Source organism: Argiope bruennichi, chromosome 6 (assembly GCF_947563725.1).
Source record: "Argiope bruennichi chromosome 6, qqArgBrue1.1, whole genome shotgun sequence".
NCBI classification, from domain to species: Eukaryota; Metazoa; Arthropoda; class Arachnida; order Araneae; family Araneidae; genus Argiope; species Argiope bruennichi.
The window spans coordinates 119,970,537-119,990,548 of record NC_079156.1 but is presented as its reverse complement, the minus strand read 5'-3'; the positions used below and the strand labels follow the sequence as shown (position 1 = coordinate 119,990,548).

The following is a 20,012-nucleotide window of genomic DNA, read 5'->3' as shown; positions in this document are numbered from 1 at the left end:
AAAAAACGTGTCTAAAGCAAAAATTCGATTTTAGGATACTATTAACAACATGCCAGGGATTATTCACAAGATAATTTCCCACGGATGACAAGATAGATTTAGTAAAAATGCTAAATTTTCGCCAAAAGTTAATATTTTGCCAATGCTCGCCAATTCTCTGGTATGGTAAGTTTATTAGACAGTACACGAGAAAGTTTTGTGAAGATCACTCCCACTGTTTGATCACATTATAAACGATGTTTTTATTTAGAAGTGCATAAGAAAGTTGAAGAAAGGAGATTCCTCATTTTTTTTTTCTGTTATGGAAATCATGTTTTATTATTTAATGTCGAATATCCAAGGTGAAAAAGTCATAAGCGTATAAAAATGTGATTTCAATACTTTGACAAATCTTCACATTTTATGCCTTTCTAAATCTGAAAAACCATTTTCAGAATTATATTTGTCGACGAACATTATAATGAATAAAATACGGTATTTGGTTAAAGCTCCAAAATTTTAAATATATGATAAATTTTAGAGCGACAGTAGTTAAAGGGAAATCCGCCGTTTGTTTTCTTTGCCAGTTTCTGTGCATGAGGCGGTGACTGAAAATTCCAATAGGATATATGGATATAATATAATTTTTATTCAGAATTGCAAATCTAAATTTTAGTTAAAAATCAACTTATCTATTGATGGTCTTAGCTACACGATAATTCAAATATTGGATAAGGGATAGTTAAAAAATGTAGCAAACTAGACAAATAAAATTAGGTACGTCGACTTGGCGCCAAGATTGTAGGGTTGCATAAGATTTTTTATGCAATTATCTAACGATAGCGTTCAAAACACCTACTGGATTTTTCACACTATATGGAGGAGCTGAACATAATATATTTTGAAAAAATGCTACAAAGTTGAAAGGAGAACAATCCCGGCGGTTTTTTTCTTCTCAACCAACTTCCATTCTTTTATATCTTTGAAAGTGAAGATAGACAATAAACAAAAATTTATTTTCGATTTGAAAATTGTACAAAGGAACCGTTCAAGAAAATAATTTTCTTAAACATCCATGTTGACAAAAGCATTAAAAATAAAAAATTTAAAGACAAGAGGGGTGGGTAAACCCTTTTATTTACAAATATAATTTACCTCATTTCTCCAACAAAAACAAGAAAAAGAAAACTTCTAGAAGAAGGGGGATGTGCCCTTTCCTTTTCAACATACCTCTTTTATTCTACTGCCAGTGTTTTACTTTCATGAAGAAAGACACTCAGGCTTATATCCTTACGGTTAAAAGGTAAATATTGACCCTCCCTTGCGATGCCAAGGGATGTGAAGGCCTCACGGCCATTTTCTATTATTTCTTATCATTTATCGCCAACTGAAATAAAACAGTGTAATCTACTTAAGGGCATAGTAGCGTTTATGGAATGTCATAAAAGGATTACATTTTTTAAAATAAAATCATTTTTATAAACAGTTCCTGTGTTGTTTTTCTTAATTTCGATGTTCCAGCTAGCGTGGATTGCAGAAGAAACTCATTCGAGTGTAAGTTCGTGCTCAAGGGCATGTTTTAGTTTGAAGTGTTACAAAGATTCTATTTCTTGCCTTCACATAAAGTGAGGGTTATGTAATGGGTTTTTATTTCTTTTGTATTTAAACGTATTTCATTTAATTTCAAAATAGGATTATTTTATTTTTTGATCTTACATGCTTGACTTTTTTTCTCCTCTTTAAGGTTCCATTATTTCACTTTCCACTTAAAGTAGCTGATGCTTCATTCTTTCTTGTAAATGTATTTGATTTTTCTTTATACCACTGTGATATCAATGGATTTTGATCCCATCTTTTATCTGATTTTTATCTGCCAGAATTTGCCAGAGTGTCATTCTGTCGACTTCCTTGTGTGTTTATATGTGAAGCTAAATGGAAACTAGGCGCTGCATAGTGCTGTGAAAATAATCAAGCATACTTTTCGGACCTCTTCCCACTGACCTATTTAGGTGCAAGATTTGATACACGCCTACAATTCTATGAATGGACAGTTTAATATCCGTACACAGTCAATGCTTTGGCGTAAAGTTCGGTTTTTCTCCCCTGAATTATCGTATTTATCTGCACACGAATAAATAAATTTCACTCAAAATTTAATTCAAATTTACAGATTTGAATAAATTTCATTCAAAATTTAATTTAAATTTACAGATTTGTCGCAAAGACTACATGACAAATTTCATCCATCTAGCTGAAAGCATTTTTGAATTATCGTTCTCATAGATGTGCATATTCACAAAAATGTGATTTTAAGACTCAGCAGGATGTGAAACGTGTAGATTTCCTCTAAAATGTACCGATTAAAAGACTTTTCCTTTATTAGAAACGAAAAAAACAGTTATAAAACTATTTCGAAGTAAATGATTCACTTATTTGTGCTTTATATTACGTTTATTTGTTGTAATTTTCTAACTTATTTGACAAAGACCCTGTTGCGTAGAACTGAAAGGTGCATTCTAAAAATTAACTCAAAATGTTATGTAACTTTTTTGATTTTTACTCTCTGATGAATTCTAATTGCCTAGTGAGTGCAATTTTTAGAATTTAGGTTGTTACAATTGTTTGTCATCATCTCTGAATACACTGTAATTACAATACAATCTTTTGTGATAAATAATTGTGCTTTCAAAATAAGTTTTTTGATATCTGAGAAACGTATTCATTGATGAAGAACAGTTAATTCTCCATCCTATTCTCATCCTATCCTATTCTATTCAATAAATAAAGTTTTGTCATCGAAATTATTATCTTATTCAAAGCTTTAATTCAGTTCCAATTATTAAGATGCTTTAAAACTCGTGGAAGACATGGACTATTAAGAAATTCCCATCTACTTCATATTTCAAAGCATGCATTTGATTATTAAAAGCACGCATTTATAGTGTGCACTGTTTACAGCCGGAAAATACCTTAATACACCACTGTACTTCTGTAAGCAATTAAGAAGGCTGGAAATGAAGCAATGGAAACACTCATTACTAAATGCCGTATGTGCGAAAAACTATTTGGAAAACATCCCTTCTGTAATGTTTTAAAATTTTTGAAGCCATCTGAAACAAATAAATGATGTATACCTTGATTCGTGTAAAAATCAATTGTCTTATTTTGTACAAATAAGAATACCAAATCGGACAGTTAAAGTTGAATGGTGGAAGTATTTTTCTTTGTTCCTTCTCTTCTGTGAGAACTTTTGTTGGGCGGATTGCCGGAACAAAATTGCTTCATTTCGAGCCTGTTGGTTCCCAGGCCCTGGAGCTGTCAAGCAATTAATTTACATTGGGTTCTTAGGTAAATGAGAGAGCGCTGTCTAATTCCCGGATTCGTGAGGCAGGGGGCGCGGATGTAGTCTGTTCGTTTTCTCCACGCGAAGGTGCATTGATCGGGAAAAGCAAGGCAGGAAAGCCGGACGGAGCACGGATGTGATTTCCGCGTGGGAGGGATTATGGCCGGATAATGTTTCCAGAGCACGACGTCAAAACGAACGGCGTACACAACTTCCACGACCTGTTGAAATCCCACGGCACTCACTGCCTCAACCACTTCCTACAGGTGGGGAGACGACTTTTTCTTTCACCCTACCACTTTCTTTGATTAGTTTTATGAAATTTGTCGGGTCATTTTTAGATGGAAGTTTAGCTGTGTGTATTTTTGAGCATATTTGTTGTTTGAAACATAGTTATTTCATATTTGAGATTTTTAGGTACCATTCTATTCTGAGAGTAATACGGATTTTTCAAGAAGCAGAATTTCGGAAAAGCTACTGAAGTATCTAAATTCTTTGTTCTGCATAAACTATATTTATTGAAAAATTTCATAACAGTTTTTTTAAACTATCATTTCAGTACGAGTATAATGAAGCGGTTGTCAATGAATCGACAATTTTGATACCCTGTATTTAAATATATTATTGCTGTTAAAATATACATTTTTAAAAGTATTTTGATAAAGCTGCTTTGTACAGAAGTCTAAGTTATGCATAAGCAATTGAAATTTAATTCTTAAATTTTAAGCCTAAAATAGGAAACTTAGTTTGAAATTCCATTGACCTAAATCAAGTTTTGCTGCGCGTACTTTTGAGTATATTTGTTGTTTGATAACATATTTATTTCGTGTTAAAGATTTTTAGGTACTCTCGTGTAGAATGTATGAAATGGATTTTTTTAAGAAGCAGATTATCTGAAGAGCTACTAATGTATTGTTATTCTCTCTATCGATGTAATATATATATATCGAACACCACATATTGAGCAAATTTTTAAAGATACCTTTCCAGTACGTGTAAAATAAGGGGCTTGTTAATGAATCGACGATTTTAAGACCCCTTGCATTTAAATCTTACTGTTAAAATATGCATTAAAAAAATTTTTTTTGCAAAATTATTTTGTACAAAAGTTTGTAAGCTGTAAATAGATTATTAAAATTTAATTTTTTAAATAGAAAGTCTAAAATAGGAAATTTAGCTTGAAATTTCCTTGATCTGAATTGAGAATTTTTTTGTATCAATCAAATTCTAATATAATTTGATAACATATATTATATTTGTTATTTTTATGAAATGTTTTTTAATGGTTTTAGAAATATTGCTTCGGCAAAAAATTCTCCTGTTTCAAAGTTTAGAATTTATGCAATCAAATTATTTTTGTTTGGAATACAAACAAAGAGAAAAATAAAAGTGTTTTTAATTTGTTTAAAAAGCGGTAGTATGCATTTCCAAAAATGAAGGAATGGTAAAGGTAAACTAGATGGGAGAAAAGACAAATCCCTTCGCTGATAAAATACACATTTGATAAAATTAATACTTTTTTTAAGTCATGCACGTTAATTGAATTGGCACGATATTGTTCATGGTAATTGATACTATCTATCGTACTCTTGCATTACAATTCACGATAAGTATTCGCGACTGTGATAAAATTATTATTCGAAGAAAATTCTATCTATTATATATAAAAAAATTATGCAAATATCTCGTTTTATTTTCTTTATGATTGGTAAGTAGCTAGTCACCTGACCCATGACATTTGCGGTTTGTTTTACCAGTATTGCTTGAAATATTTAATGAAAGTTATTATTACGTTATAATAAATATTTTTATTGTATAAGTATTATACTTGACGGTGAAATGGTGTAATAAAAGAAGAAATAAAGCTTTAATTAAAACCAAATGTACACCAAATGAGTTTAAAACAATATTATTTGTTAATTTTACTTTTAGACACTCTGTTTGTGACAACACTAATGAATAATTTTCAAGTTTGTTTGATTTTTTCGAGTAGCGGAAATTTTTCACCTCTTGGCTAGCAAATCATCAGAATATCTAAGAAATACATGTATTAACTCTGCATTGTTTTCTTAAACAGTAATGGGACGTCTAGCGATAGCACTTGAATAAAAAATGAGAAGAGAAACTGAGCGGGAATTTGGCAATTTATAAAGGAAAGCTGATCGTGAAGCTGCTAAATTGGCGACAAAATGTGAAAAATTGATTTCAATATTTAGATATTAGAGGTATAAGCAAATAATGTTCCGATGTGGAGCTTTGAGTTTTGATGCGGAAGTAGACCGATCGTTATGGAAGAATTACGCTTAAAGCATTCAAAACATAAAACCACTTACGCTCCCAGCATAAAAAAACTTGCTAACTGGAACTGCCGAACATCGCATACAGTATCACACAACATCGGGTTTGGTGAGGGAAAACGAGCAGGAGGCGAATCTCCCTAGTTTATTATAAAAATTTTTTCCTGCTCTTCAATTTTTTTTTTTTTTTTTTTTGCATCATTCGCTTTCTTATGTTCTTATATGCATACCGCCCGTATTTGGTATTCTAATAACTGCTTTTTTCCATTTTTGATGCTCCAAATAGAATTGTTTTTATTCTTGTTACACAGTTTTTATCTTTTCTCTTCGAAATAATACTTAGAAAGAATTTCCTCCTTTCTCTCTTTTTCATGAAACTTATGAAATTCTTTTTATAATCTGTTTAAAACCGCTTATCAATAGGTCCAAGGTTTTTCATAAATATAACTAGTGATATTCGGTTTACTTTCGTTTCTTAGGTTTTAGCTTGTTTATTTCTGTTTTTTTAAAGCTTTTTTATTTCCGAGCATTTATTAATAACATCTTTTTTTTAGTAAAATTTTAAGTTTTCTGAATTGAATTGGAATTTTTTATAATTTTGCTTAAATGACTAAATATATATGAACTGCTTTGTCTTAATTTCTCAAGAAAGAAGAAAAATTAAAACAATTAAAAAAAATAGTACTTACAAATTATTGCAAATTTAGTAGCCACTAATGAATTGAAAATTTTTCTTCCCAATAAGTTATATCATTATATTCAGACTTAATTTAGTTTCATCGTTCTTTACTGTAGGAAGAAATAAAGGGGGAAAAATCGTTTTCTTTCAAAAAAAAAAAAAAAAATCGTTTTCTTTTTCTGTTTTGTTACCTTGAATACGAAAGCTCCAAGAATAATATTTGAATTTATTATGAAGTGGATAACAAAAATCATGAAATCTGGCAGTAAAGTTATTAAAGTCTCTTCAGAATTCTCGCTATTCTTACGTTACTATACTAGAAAGATTATGATTATTTTACTAACCAAATAAATGACAGTACATTTTCAGGTGTATAATATCTGTGATGGATGTTACATGTAGTCGCATCGAAAATCGAATTACATCATACTTCAATGTTAAGGAAAAGAAAATATTGTTTTGTTGGAGATAGATTTGTTATAAACTGCTTTATTTATAATGAAACAGAAATAGTATTTTATACTTTTCTTACAATTAACCGTTATGTAGAGTCAGTTAAAATTATAGAAAAAGTGATGCAGCTGTTACTTTAAGTTTTAATCTAAAAACTTAGTAAATATACTTTATTTTCTGCATAAAATACCAGAAAATAATAGCAGTAACCTAATAAATAAAAATAGAGATAAAAAAGGTTGAGGGAAAGCCCCTTTCCCCTTTTTAATTTTTTAAAACACTTCCTTCTTTTTTTCATGAGACATGAATTATTTATTGCTCAGATTTCGAAAACTGGCTATAGATAAACATATATTTTTAGAAGAGTAAGCAGAAAATTAAAATTATCGTAACTCACAGATTCCACAAGTAAGAATCAACATCAATCATTCATCAGTTTTTTTTTTTTTTTTTTTTTTTTTTTTTAACTTTAGAATTTGTCTCTTAAGTATATTTTTTTGAAATTCGACTCAGAAGGAAAACTTCAATCATCCCTAAACTTTCCTTCGTACGAACCACGTCGTGGCTATGTACTATTCGCCCATTTTGAGTAACTGAGTGATCTATTTTTAGAAAAAAAAAATAACGATGGTATCAATTTTGATTTTGTTTTTTCATACTTTTATGTTGCTAATGGAGTTTAAGTTGGAGTTTAATTTAAAGTTTTAATTGGTAGGAAAGTAACTTATCCATTTTGCAACGATTTTTTTTTAAATTCATTTTTCGGAATCTGAATCCAATTTTATCTCTTTCCTTCCGTTTTTTTTTTTTAATTTCATATGTGAGATGTTGATAAAGTATTGTTATCGTCAAAAAAAAATTCGAACTCTATTTTGGGCGAATCACAACGTTTCAGATCTATTTGAATCCGAAAGACACATTTTTGTTATTTTGTTTGTCTATCTGTGAAAATAATCCAAAAACGCTTTGAACTAGATGGCTGTAATTTAATATGTGGAATAACGACCAAATTTGTAGGTTTCAACCGAATTTTGAACGAAATACATTTACAAGAATCTGTCTGCTGTATGAGTTCGAATGAACTCGATAATTACGAAACGCGAAGAGCTAGATAGATAAAATTTTGCATATGAACCAAAGCTGTTGAACGGTTGACTGTCTGTCGGTCCGTACTTTCTCACGTATGTAAATGCAATAACTCATAAATACAATGACTTAAATCAATGAAATTCGATATGTTATCTTATGTATTTAATTATAATTTAGTGTCAAGTTTTCGTATCAATCAGTCGTTGAAAAGGCGTCCAAAATTTGTATTCTCGCATTAATTTAAATAAAAATGCTGGTTTTACGCCACAGATCTGCATTTGCTAACTATACTTCGCCGATGGTGTACAAGTTATATGTATATGTTCATGGCTTTACCCAAGTCCAGGATTTCATGCAGAAGAACTTTATTAGAAAGTATGCGAGAAATTTTCTGAGTGACCACCACCCCCTATTTTTTTTGTTTGTTTGTTTTAGTTTATTTATTTTGTTTTTGGAGATCTCAAAGTCATGTGTTGCTCATTATCTTTGTCTCTACTAATAACGAAGGAGAATATATCTATCTGTGTATCACTCTATAGTCCAGATTGTTTGAGAACAGAAATGAGCACTTGGGAGGGATTTTTTAAAATTTTTATTAATTAAAAATGGAGTGAGATTTTGATGTTCGTCCGTGATAATATCAGAAAATATAGCTACATAAAATAGTTTTTAAAATCATAAAAATTTTGTTTTAAAGCAATCTTTTATTGATATCAATTTAACTGTAATTCTTTCTTAAATGTTTGCAAATTTTGTAAAATTTTAATTTTAATTTTTATAGATATTTTACCATTTTACTATAAAATACAAACCGTTTTCATCATTTACTATAAAATTATATTACATATACTTTTTACTATTTCCATTATTTACTATAAAATACAAACCGTTTCCATTTAAATATCAAAGTGCATCACTTTCTTCCATTGTCTAAAGCTAAAGAAGAAAGATTTTGTTTCATATTTGCTCAATTTACCTGCCTCAATTTGTATGTGAGATTAGTACCGCGGAAGTAGGAGCGTCGCAAAAGACAATGGTTATTTACAGTTAGTTTTTAACTGTAAATAACGTTATCTAGATATCTTTTAACTGTAAATAACGTTATCTAAATTGAAACTATAAAACAGGTTCTTGTACACAATGACACAGAACAAGTGTGAGGCTGTGCAAATAACATGATTTTAATGTCTATTGCAATTTGATTCGTAAAAAAAATACATCTTTAAGGGAATCGTAAGTATGATGAGTGATTTATAGAAACTGAACACAATCGATGTTCTTAAAAAATCGTGGTTATAAAAGGCAGCTATTGAAGGGGGAAAAAATTATTCATAAACTTTTGGCGGTGGAAGCAAAATATGCGATTAAATATTTATAGAAACCAACGGGAATGGTCTCTCCAAAACTTTCTCGCATACTCTGTAATAAACCTGTTCCAGAGAACGCCTTGATAGCAATGGCGTGCAATAGTTACGAAATATTAACTTTGAGTAAAAATGTTAAATTCACACCAAATCTATGGTGTCATCCTTGGCGAGTGATTTGGCGATTAATCCCTGGCATGCGGTCATTAGTATACTAAAATCGAATTTTTGTTTTAGACGCGGTTTTCTTAACCGATTGAAATAAAATTTGATACAAAACTACACTTGTAGTCACAAATTCCTATATCAAATTTGATTTATTTCAGTTAATGCGTTTTTTAAACTATCGCGTTTACTTATTTCTGAAAGTAAAGCCTGACAGACATCAATAGGCTCAAAATTTGACAGCTGTGTACACTATAGATGTTTAATATGTGTGCCGAATTTTATCCATCTAGCTCTTTCCGTTTTGTAATTATCGTGTTATATTCGAACAGTCGGGCAGGCAGACAGACTTCCTCTGAACAGATTTTGCTCAAAATTTGGTAGAAACCTACAAATTTGGTGTAAAGACTGTATACCAAATTTCATTCGTCTGACTCAAAACGTTTTTGAACTATCTTTGTTATAGATAGACCGACAGACTATCAAAGGGAGATTTTAAACGTGGATATTCATCAAAATATCGAGTTCGAATTTTTTGATGACAACTATACTTTTTTTATACTACGTATATGAAGTAAAATTGTCGCCAAAATTTTTATTTTAAATTAACAACTAAATTGGCATCATTGAATTTGATTATTTCTATCGAACTAGCTAGACACCAAAAGCGGCTAATACAAATGAAATTATTTGAGTGCCTTTAAAGCATTTTTTATAACTTTCTATCTAATAAATATTTCACAAAAAAAGTATTGGTTTTTATCAGAAGTTTCAGTTATGCGTCTAGGGTATGTCTATTTTTGTTCCTTTAGAGCGGTTTTTGGTTGTTAGGGTGCTGGTTAATTTAATTTCTTTTTTCTGAAAGCATATAATTGCTGTTTTTCAAAAACATTGGAAATCAAAGTAAAATAAAAAGGTTATTTTTTTTCGGAAACGGATTTTTATATCAAATGTAAGCTAGGATTTTTGTGTATAAACATACTGAAAAAAAAAAAAAAAAGTTGCGACTCTAAATTTCTTTTCTAGAAAACGATTCATTTAAATATGTAGACAGCTTTAAAATAACATTTGTTTGAATTTGAAACAATAACTCGCTTGTTTTATGAATGGTACAAAAGAATATGGGATCAGTTACAAGGCAGGTGTAATTGCGCATGCAACTAATTGTTGTCCTGTATGATGTAACGCGCATGCGTCTGTCTTTGCCTTTTTTACGTTGTTTTCCTTTTGCATAAATGATCTACGCCATGTAAAAAAGATGTTTATGGTTCGGGTTTTGACTGAATTAATACAAAAGAAAAACATAAATATATATAATACGATTTTATTAATAAGTTACTCACTGGATTACTAAAATCATGAAACAGAAAACTTAAAAGAAGATTTTCAGTCTTTATTACACTGTCTTCTATATTAATTTGATCATAAAATTTTACTCAAAAAATTATAAAAATAAAACGCAGTGTAATGAATTATTTATAATTTATAGTTTTTTTAGTTTAGCTTAGTTTAGATAGTTTTGCTTAAACCCATCAAATACCATTACAAATTATATGAGATATATTATATTATGCTACGAACACGAGTGATAATGAACGCGGTATTAATAGAAAACGATATTTGATAAATTCTATTTTTACTGAAAAATTTAATTTTTACTGAAAATAGCAAACGTTTAATAAAAATTCTTATAGAAGAACAGGAATTATATTACGTAAGAACTATAAAACCAAAATCAGCGAATATTTCAAATAGCAAAATTTTTTGATTAAGTTTTATTTTAGAAAATAAGATATTTGTGTATTAGTTGTTTTTTCTTAAAATAGAATTTGTTACAATCAGTAATTTAAATTAATTAATTTAATGTAAACTCAGTTGCAATCAACAGAAACATCATTAAACAGAAAAGAACAGAACATTGGATGATGCAGACGATTGCATTACTTCAAATGGCATAATTGCGTTTCATTAATTTTTTATTACTGGAAAGATCACTGAAATTCAATTCACTTTCATATTAAAATATAGTTTTTATCACAAGGATTTTCAATTGCAAAGCCCTTAAACCTTCAATTCAAATACATTAATTATTCTTAAATACGCATGAAGATAAACTTTGTCATTCTTTATGCTGCTGGCTTGCCACTGACTATATCAACTTTGGTTTGTGTGAAATTTAAATTTTATGCATTTTTCTGCCTTTGAGCTTATTGAAAAATTCTTCATGATAAACTTTTATTCACGTATATTATCCTTATTAATATGATGATTATTTTTTAACTATTTCCAGAATTTCGAACAGTTACAAAGTACAAAACCCAAAACTAATTGCAGATCTCTTTAAATAGGCATCTAAAAATTAAATTATGCGAACATAATCTCCTTAAAACAAAGCCACTTATCAAGTTTCTGAAAAATATTCAGGAAGAAATAGAAAGATAATTTGCGGCTGCCGTAATTAGCTGAAAAGTTGAAATTGGTGATATGTTTCCATTTTCACTTTCTGGGATGATTCCTTCTCAATTAGTAGCTTTCTATTGAAACTGCTAATTAATGAAGAAAGAGAAAACTTAATAAAGAGAAAAATGCAATATTGTTTCTTTTCAGACAAATTCTGTTCTTTTGTATTTGTTTTGCAAATGATTTTGAATCATTTTTATATTCTAATTAGTTTAGACAAATTCTTTAAGCGTAATTTTCAAAAACAAATATATTTTTCGTTCTTTTTATTTTACACAAATTCTTTTATTTCAGACAAATTATGTTCTTTGTATTTGCTTTGCAAACGATTTTTAATCATTTTTACATTCGAATTTGTTTAGACAAATTCTTTTGCAGTAATTTCCCAAAACAAATATATTTATCGTTCTTTTTATTTTAAATAAAAATATGTTCTTTCTCTGCTTCGCATTTGAATCTATTATTCATTTAAATTATTAAAACGTCTTTGGTTAGTTTGGTTTTATCTTGTAAAAGCATTTTTGAAATGTTTGATGTCGTATTTGTGTGTCTCGAATAATTACTGTCCTCTCTAAAAGAAGGAAGAGAATGCGCTGAGCGTGCTTTATCGACATCTTTTTACATTAGCTTTTCCTGCCATTCTGTCGAGAAGAATAAAGTGGTTTTCTGCTCAATCGAGCCTCATAGTTTACATAAAAGCTTTTACGATGATTACGACAATTCTAATTGATGAGTGACGTTCATTAAACTTGCTTGTGCAAGCTGGCAGCTTAAAATAATTCAATGGTTAAAGAAGAAGAAAAAAAAATTGCGTTAGCGCATGAACGTGCTTTCCTTACTTTTGTGCGAACGGGTCATTGATTTTAAAATAATGAATGGTTTTGAAAACCTGTTCAGATTTATGGGATTCATTGGGAGATCTTGGCAATTAAACATAATTTTGACTGCTGAATATTAAGTATTTAGCGATCAAAGATTTAAGTGGTAAATCGACCTAATGAAGCCCAAGCTAAAAATGGAAAAATCCATATTTCACTTATTTAAATGATTGAATAAACATAAAACTGCTGAATAAAAAGATGTTATAGCCAATGTCGTTTAAACCGTTTCTGTTAATTTAAAATAAAGACAAATCACTGTAATGAAGTCAATTCACATGCGATCACAGTTCCAAAACAACATTCCTTGTATATATGACGTAAATGCACACTGTTCAACATTATTTTGTGTCGTCACGTCCTATTTCATCCTACAACCTGCGTACTAGATTCTGGAATGGAATTAGCGCACCACATTTGGCATTTATCGTGTAAATATGAAATTATGTATTTATTTGCTGAAAAAAAATGTGAACATCTTAACAGTTTTTTGCCTCCCACCTGCCATTTACGAACTATGGCAAGGGTTTATGTTTATTTGCCCCTAACGCAAATGAACGTAAGGATCGAAAGAAATTAATTCTTAGATTTTTCAGCCCTACATTTTAATAAAAAATTATGTTTGGGAAGTTTAAAGCTTTTAGTTCTATTGCATTTGATTGGAAATTTTGCCTTAAATTTATTACATTAAAGTGATTTGGGATAGTATTTCCTTATATCAGTAGATAATGTGACAGAACTCATATGTATTGATTTAAATGTATTGTACCAAAATTCTTTGTTTCCACTTATAATTTCAATGTCTGCACCGTAATGAAGCCTAAAGAAGGTTGTCTTCTTCCTTTTCTTGTTTTTTATGATGGAGCTTCAGTTTCCTAGTTGTAAGATTTCGGTTTTTCTTTAAAGATACGCTGTAAATGCGGGCTTAGTGCACGTTAAATCTACCATCATGAATCAAATAGGCTCCTACTGACATAGTGCAGAAATTTGGAGAGGAGATGCTAACTCAAACGTCGTCCTCTCTAACCGACCTCAATTTAAAATTGCGTCGCCCCTCCCAAAATATCCCACGTATTGCTTTAAAACGGAACGTTGATATAATTGAGCTGGATTGAACAGGGCTGAGCTGGGCTTGGATTTGGATTGAAACTAAACCGAAACAAACTATCCAGCATATGGCATTTCCTGCGTTTAGTTCCGAAAAGCACCATTTCTTTGTTATCAACCTAGTTCAAAATTTGACTCTGATCTAAAAATTTGGTTTAAATATCACATAATAAAATTCATGCAGTTGCATGCATACGAGTAGATGTACTTCTAAAAATCAATCCGACGATGGATTTGAACTGAAATTTTAGCATGCTAACAATTTTTTCTGTAAAGTCATATGACAAATTTCATCTGTCTGTCTCATTTTTTGTATCTAGCTTCATCTGTTATTAACTAGCCATATGAACATTCACATAGTTCAAACATTACTCGGGAAGCATGGTGCTTCATCAATATCTTGTATTGAATTTTTTTCATGCAAATTCGCATGCAAAAACATAAAATGTAAAACGGATAGCACACCCACATTCGTAAAATTGTGGTCCTACAAAATATTAACATGAGCAAACTCTATTAAACTTATTTACAATACATATTGATTTATAATCTCCAAATGAGAAAAAAAATAAATAAAATGTAAATATAAGAGTTTAGAATGTCAGATAAGCAAAGGAATGAGTTTTTATCAGGTGAAAGGAATTTTAAGGAGAAATAATTAATATGCTCTTATGAATAATTCAAGAAATATGTCAAATAATACATCATTTATCATATCTTGAAATCACGAAGCTAATATTTTTTTATGACGGTGAAAAATTCTGCCATTTAGATCATTCTAAAATTTATGAAATATTGTAAAAAGACATTACCTTTTAAACCTTTTATTTTATTACAAAGAAGTCAAAATAAATAAAAATATTTCATTTTTTTTCATCGAAGTGTAATTACTTAAAGGAGCAATTTTCAGACTAATTTATCTATTTTGTTTCGAAAATTGACATTTAAACATGTTTTTATATTAATACAAAATATGCGGCTTTTTACCGTAATGCGAAAAAAAATGAATCTATTTTTTAAAACCACTGATATTTAAAGATTAATATTAAAATATACATGTTAATGATTTTGTTCCTACCGAATTCTCAGCGTTAAACTACGAAATTTTTCTTATTTGATTGTTAAAGTTTGAAGAGCTCAGAAATTATTATTTAACATGCTGGCTTTGGCATTTTAGCGCAACTAATCGCTTAGTAATGCGGAAGTAAGCGCTTAACAACAGTTGTTTCAGCTTGCTACGTTAACTATTACTGATGAGTCTTCTGGGTTTCAAAACCACTTTGCATTTTTTTCCCTTTTACCTTAACTATTCGCATTTTCTGCATTTTACTTCGCTCGACTTTTGTTATATTTTTTCCCAAACTTTATTTTTCCAGCTCACCGTTTAACGTATCTCGTGAATAACACATCATGATTAAGTTATGAATTATCGTTGTTCTTTGATTATATGTAAAGCAGCACAGGCGAATATCTTTCGATACGTACAAGATAAATACAAAGAAAAACACTGCAGCAATACTTAATTTACAATTTTCAACAAAGCAACGTCATAAAATTCCTAAAATTGAAAGCAAGCATGACTTTAAGAATGCATTCTATGTTATAATGATATCATTATATATAATAATATCGATATCATTATTGGATGTATTAAAACGTACTAAACTAGGAATCAGTAACCACTGGCTAAGATAAATATTAAAAAATCGAGTTTAAATTATGAATTTTTTTATTTATATTTTAATCTTTGAATAGATTTCTATAAAACCAGTCGAATTTTGTTTCTAAATCTATTTTTTGGGAAGTTACATTGATTTTTGTATGTGCATTTACATACATTTTAATAATATTTATAATATATATAATAATACATATAATTTATACATATATAATACATATTTATACATATAATAATACATATAATTTATACATACATAATACATATTTATACATATAATAATACATATAATTTATACATATAATTTATACATATAAGAATGCATATAATAATATTTTTAATACATAATTACATTTTTAAATACTGTTTTGTTTTTTTTAATTCTAATCTTTGGTATCATTTTCTTATGGAAAACCTCATAAATTAAAGTCTAATGCATATGTTTTCTTCAAATTTGGTATAATAATTCCTCAATACGTTCTGCAGTTCTCGTACTGGGGAATGAGTAAATTATTCAGTAGAAATGTTTTGTAGTTTTATAATGTGAAAAAAAAAATTCTGTGTTATTTATCATTCGAAAATTAACACTTAATGAATAGGTAGAAATACGGCTTATTTCTTAATTCAGGAACTAAGTAATCTATTTCTTAAACTATCTCCAATATTTTAAACAAATCGCTTGATAGCCTTCTAAATAGAAGATTTTTGCTTTTTTGCCGGAAAAAAATGACCCTTTTTCAAATTTTTAAAAACTTTTGTCAATTGGCTGATATATTTTGATTTTCTAGATGTTTTTTCTATCTTTTATATGAAAAAAAATTCAAAAATATCTCTATTCTCTAGCATATTTTTAAAATTTTATCCAGAACATGTTCACACGCCTTAATGTATAACTGTAATTTCTTCAGCTATACTATATATATAAGAAATTGAAGTATTAAATTAAAGTAAAATTAAGTTAAAAAAAAAGTCCCAACAATGTTTCATGAAAATTTTTCTGTACTTTGTAGAATTATTCCTTTAATGACATTGATTTTCTAGAAATCCTGAATTCCCGAATTAAAAAAAAAACCGCTGGCATGCCAACAACAGAAATCTTTTTGAATCTTTGTATTTTTCTTATTTTTATGCGAAATATATGTTTTAAATCTATTACTCAAACAAATTAAATGCATTATAAAATGTTTGAAGTCTTTGCAATTCCTTTTTGCCGAAAAAAAAATAATCATTTTTACGAAAGAAATTTTAAAATATTTATTCTTTATTTTAATGATTGTATTTTATATTTATATAATTACGATTATAGTTTTATTAATGTTAAATAATTGAATAATAGAGCATTTAATTGCAATACTTTTTTTAACAAATAAAAATATACTCAATTTAACCCTTTCTAGGGCCGTGGGAAATATGCTTCCCACCAAATTTATCAATCTTTGTATGAATTTATGTAGGTTGGCATAAGTTCTGACAATTTTTTTTAGAAAGACTGAAACTTAGATGCTTTAGTTCTTTATCTCACACAAAATGCGTCTTGATTCGATACTTAATTATTAATTAACCAAATTAATTAATTAATGAAATTAAATTTATCTAATAATCTAAATGAATCCCGTTTCTTATTCTAATTTCAAGTCTAAAAGTATTTTGACATAATATGACAAGAAAAAAAATGGCCCTTTAAAGGATTAACCAGAAAAACATTAAGTTCGCTTTTCAAAAACGATGTATGCTTCCCAATATAAGCTGTTTACTTGTGACTTTTATAAGTATATTTTTCCTAAATATAGTTGCAGATGATGGTTTCCAGCTCAGCTTTCTTCTTCGTCGTCTGGCCACAACTAGGCATACGAGTTCAGAACTCTCTGCTCTAATTACTCGTAATCATAATTGCTTCTCACAAATATCCGCAAAAATAGGTCTGACATCACATCTATCGCAAAATAGGCTTAATCCATACTTTCGCCAAATATTCACTTCCAGCGCCAAATGGGCCAAATCATTCCGTTCCAAAATGGGCTTTGCATCGTTTCTAAATGAAAGGTGGATTTATAAGAAGTATATAAGTTCACTATGTAGCATTCCTTTCGTCGCACCTTATCTGACAGATGCAGGATTACTTCATTTTTCATTAATTAGGTTATTCTCTGTCTGAGAGAAAATTGTCTTGCTATCTTCCTAGTTTGCTTTGAGAAAAAATATTGCATTTCTAGTTGTGTCTACTTTAAATTGTGATTATGTTATGTGTTATTCTTTTATCAAGCTATGTTATTTACTGATGTTTACTTTCTTGTGACCCATCTCTGAACAAGAAAACTCAAAAGTGCTTTGAGCTAAACAGTGTAATTTTGAACGAAATCCATTCAACGAAGTCTGTCTCTTTAAATACAAGTGAACTCCATAACAGCAAAACACCAAAAGCACGATAAATGAAATTTGGTAAAAATGCTTATCATCTAAAACGGGGATTCTTATTGAATTTTGAACCAAATCTGTTACAGTGTTCACCATTTGTCGGTCTGTACATTCGTATGCATGTAAAAACGACTTAAATCAGTGAAATTCGATATGTGATCTTGCAACTACAAATGTAATTTTGTGTCAAATTTCAGTTAAAATCGATCGATAAAAAAGCCTTCCAAAATACATATTCGCATGATAGATTCTATAAAAATACACTAGATTCACGCGAAAGATGTATATTTGGTAACTACGGTTCGTCAATGACATTCATGATTGAAATTATCCAAATGAGTTATAATTATGAGATTATTATGATATAAAGATGAGATAAAATTATGAGATGAGTTAAAATTATCCAAAGTCCATAATTTTAGGATAATACATTTATAGCTGGATGATAAGATGTTTATTGGAGAACACGAGAAAGTTTCTGGAAGACTACTCCTGCTGGTTTTGTCCCTTAGATGTGTAGAAATATCATTGTATCATCCAATAGTGATCCTTGTTTCTTTAGCTTTCTGCTTCAGTTGCTACAACTTTATTTGTATCGTTTTCGAAGATTTTGAATCTTTATCCAAGTCATTGTAAGATTTTGAATCTTTATCCAAGTCATTGTAAGATTTTGAATCTTTATCCAAGTCATTGTAAGATTCTGAATCTTTATCCAAGTCATTGTAAGATTCTGAATCTTCGTCCAAATCATTGCATATAATATTTCAGCAATTCTAAGCATAGATGGAAATTCTTTAATTATGTTTTAACTATCACTTTCATTTCCACCGAAGTGAAGTTATTTCCTCAAATCCAACGATTCATTGTCTAAGCAAGCAGCCTTAACTAATTCGTTAGTTGTTTGTAATCTCTCTTCCCTGATTACTCGTACGCCTAATTGCTTCTCACAGATATCCGTATCAGCTTTCGAATCTGCTGACTCGCTTTGCATCCTTAATAGGGCCTTCTGAATAGATTGCTCCCCATAATAGATATTTCGGGAAATGTTGTGGCCGGGGCTGTCATTGTGTCATTTCCAGAGCTATGATAAAGCTATCGCGTGGAGCGTTTCATACATTATGTTGTCCTCGAACACGCAGAGCCGACAGGATTATGTTAACACCTCGCCGAGCAGCCGCGGAGGTTCTCTTTATTATTTTCCCTTTCATTCATTGTCCTCGCGAGGATAATCGCCAGGAAATTGGAATCTTAACTTTCCTGTATTTGGAGATCGATTTGCGTCTTGGATTCCTGTCGGGTTTGGGAATTAATTGGAGTGCATCGAATGATTTGGTGGGTGTTTATTCGCACCTTTTGTAACGGATGGACAATGGAAATTCCTTTGTCCATTATGCTAAGGGCTCTTTTGTCTTATGATAGTTGGGAAAGTTTTTTGAAGCAAAAGTTTTCTGAAGTTTTTCTTTCGGATTTTTGTTTAGATTACGAGACAATTAATACAAATCTGTATTTGACTTTCCGAGGCTTTTTTTTTTCTTTCAAATATTTTAATACTGCCACGATTAATATAATTTGTATTTAACGTTCTTATATAGTTGCTCCAACAGGTGGGGGGGGGCAACTAGCAATTGAGAATGAGAGGCTTCTGGCATGGTGGTTGATTCCCGCCACCCTGGTGGGTACTCAGAAAGGTGTGGGTCTGGCTCCCCCCCCCCCTATCGATGACGGGACGTACTTCCCAAAGGAAGGATTGCCAGTGATGGAACTTAGGACTCAACCACAGTTCCCGCCAGTGTTGCTGTTGCGGCGGTCTTGTCATTCAGATTTTTCCGTGTGCCTTCGAGCGGGTCAGAGTAGCCAGTTTGAGGTTTCTTATATAATGAATAGAATAGATGCATATTATAACAATATATTTTACATTGGTGTATTTGTTCTGAAAATAGGAGTTAATATACGAATTTTCATATAAAAGTCCCATACTAAAGTTCATACCTTTTTTATGTATTTAATTATTTTTAATTATCGTAATCACTTACACACGGATAAGCTGAGCAGATATTTAAATGTTCTGCATGTAAAAAACGTATTTATTTTATAATGAAATGGCC

General features: G+C 29.9%; 1 protein-coding gene across 3 annotated transcripts in view; it reads left to right on the top strand.

Moving 5' to 3' along the window:
* LOC129972659 (liprin-alpha-1-like) overlaps window positions 1-20,012 on the top strand; it is a 186,505-nt gene that overhangs the window by 34,088 nt on the left and 132,405 nt on the right. The window contains exon 1 of one of the 3 annotated variants that reach the window (XM_056086874.1): window positions 3,491-3,588. The exons of the other annotated variants lie outside the window; for them this stretch is intronic. Coding sequence (XP_055942849.1) covers window positions 3,493-3,588 — 96 coding nt within the window. The 5' untranslated portion in view covers window positions 3,491-3,492. Of the gene's footprint in view, window positions 1-3,490; window positions 3,589-20,012 lie in introns of those variants that run through there. 3 annotated transcript variants of the gene reach the window in all.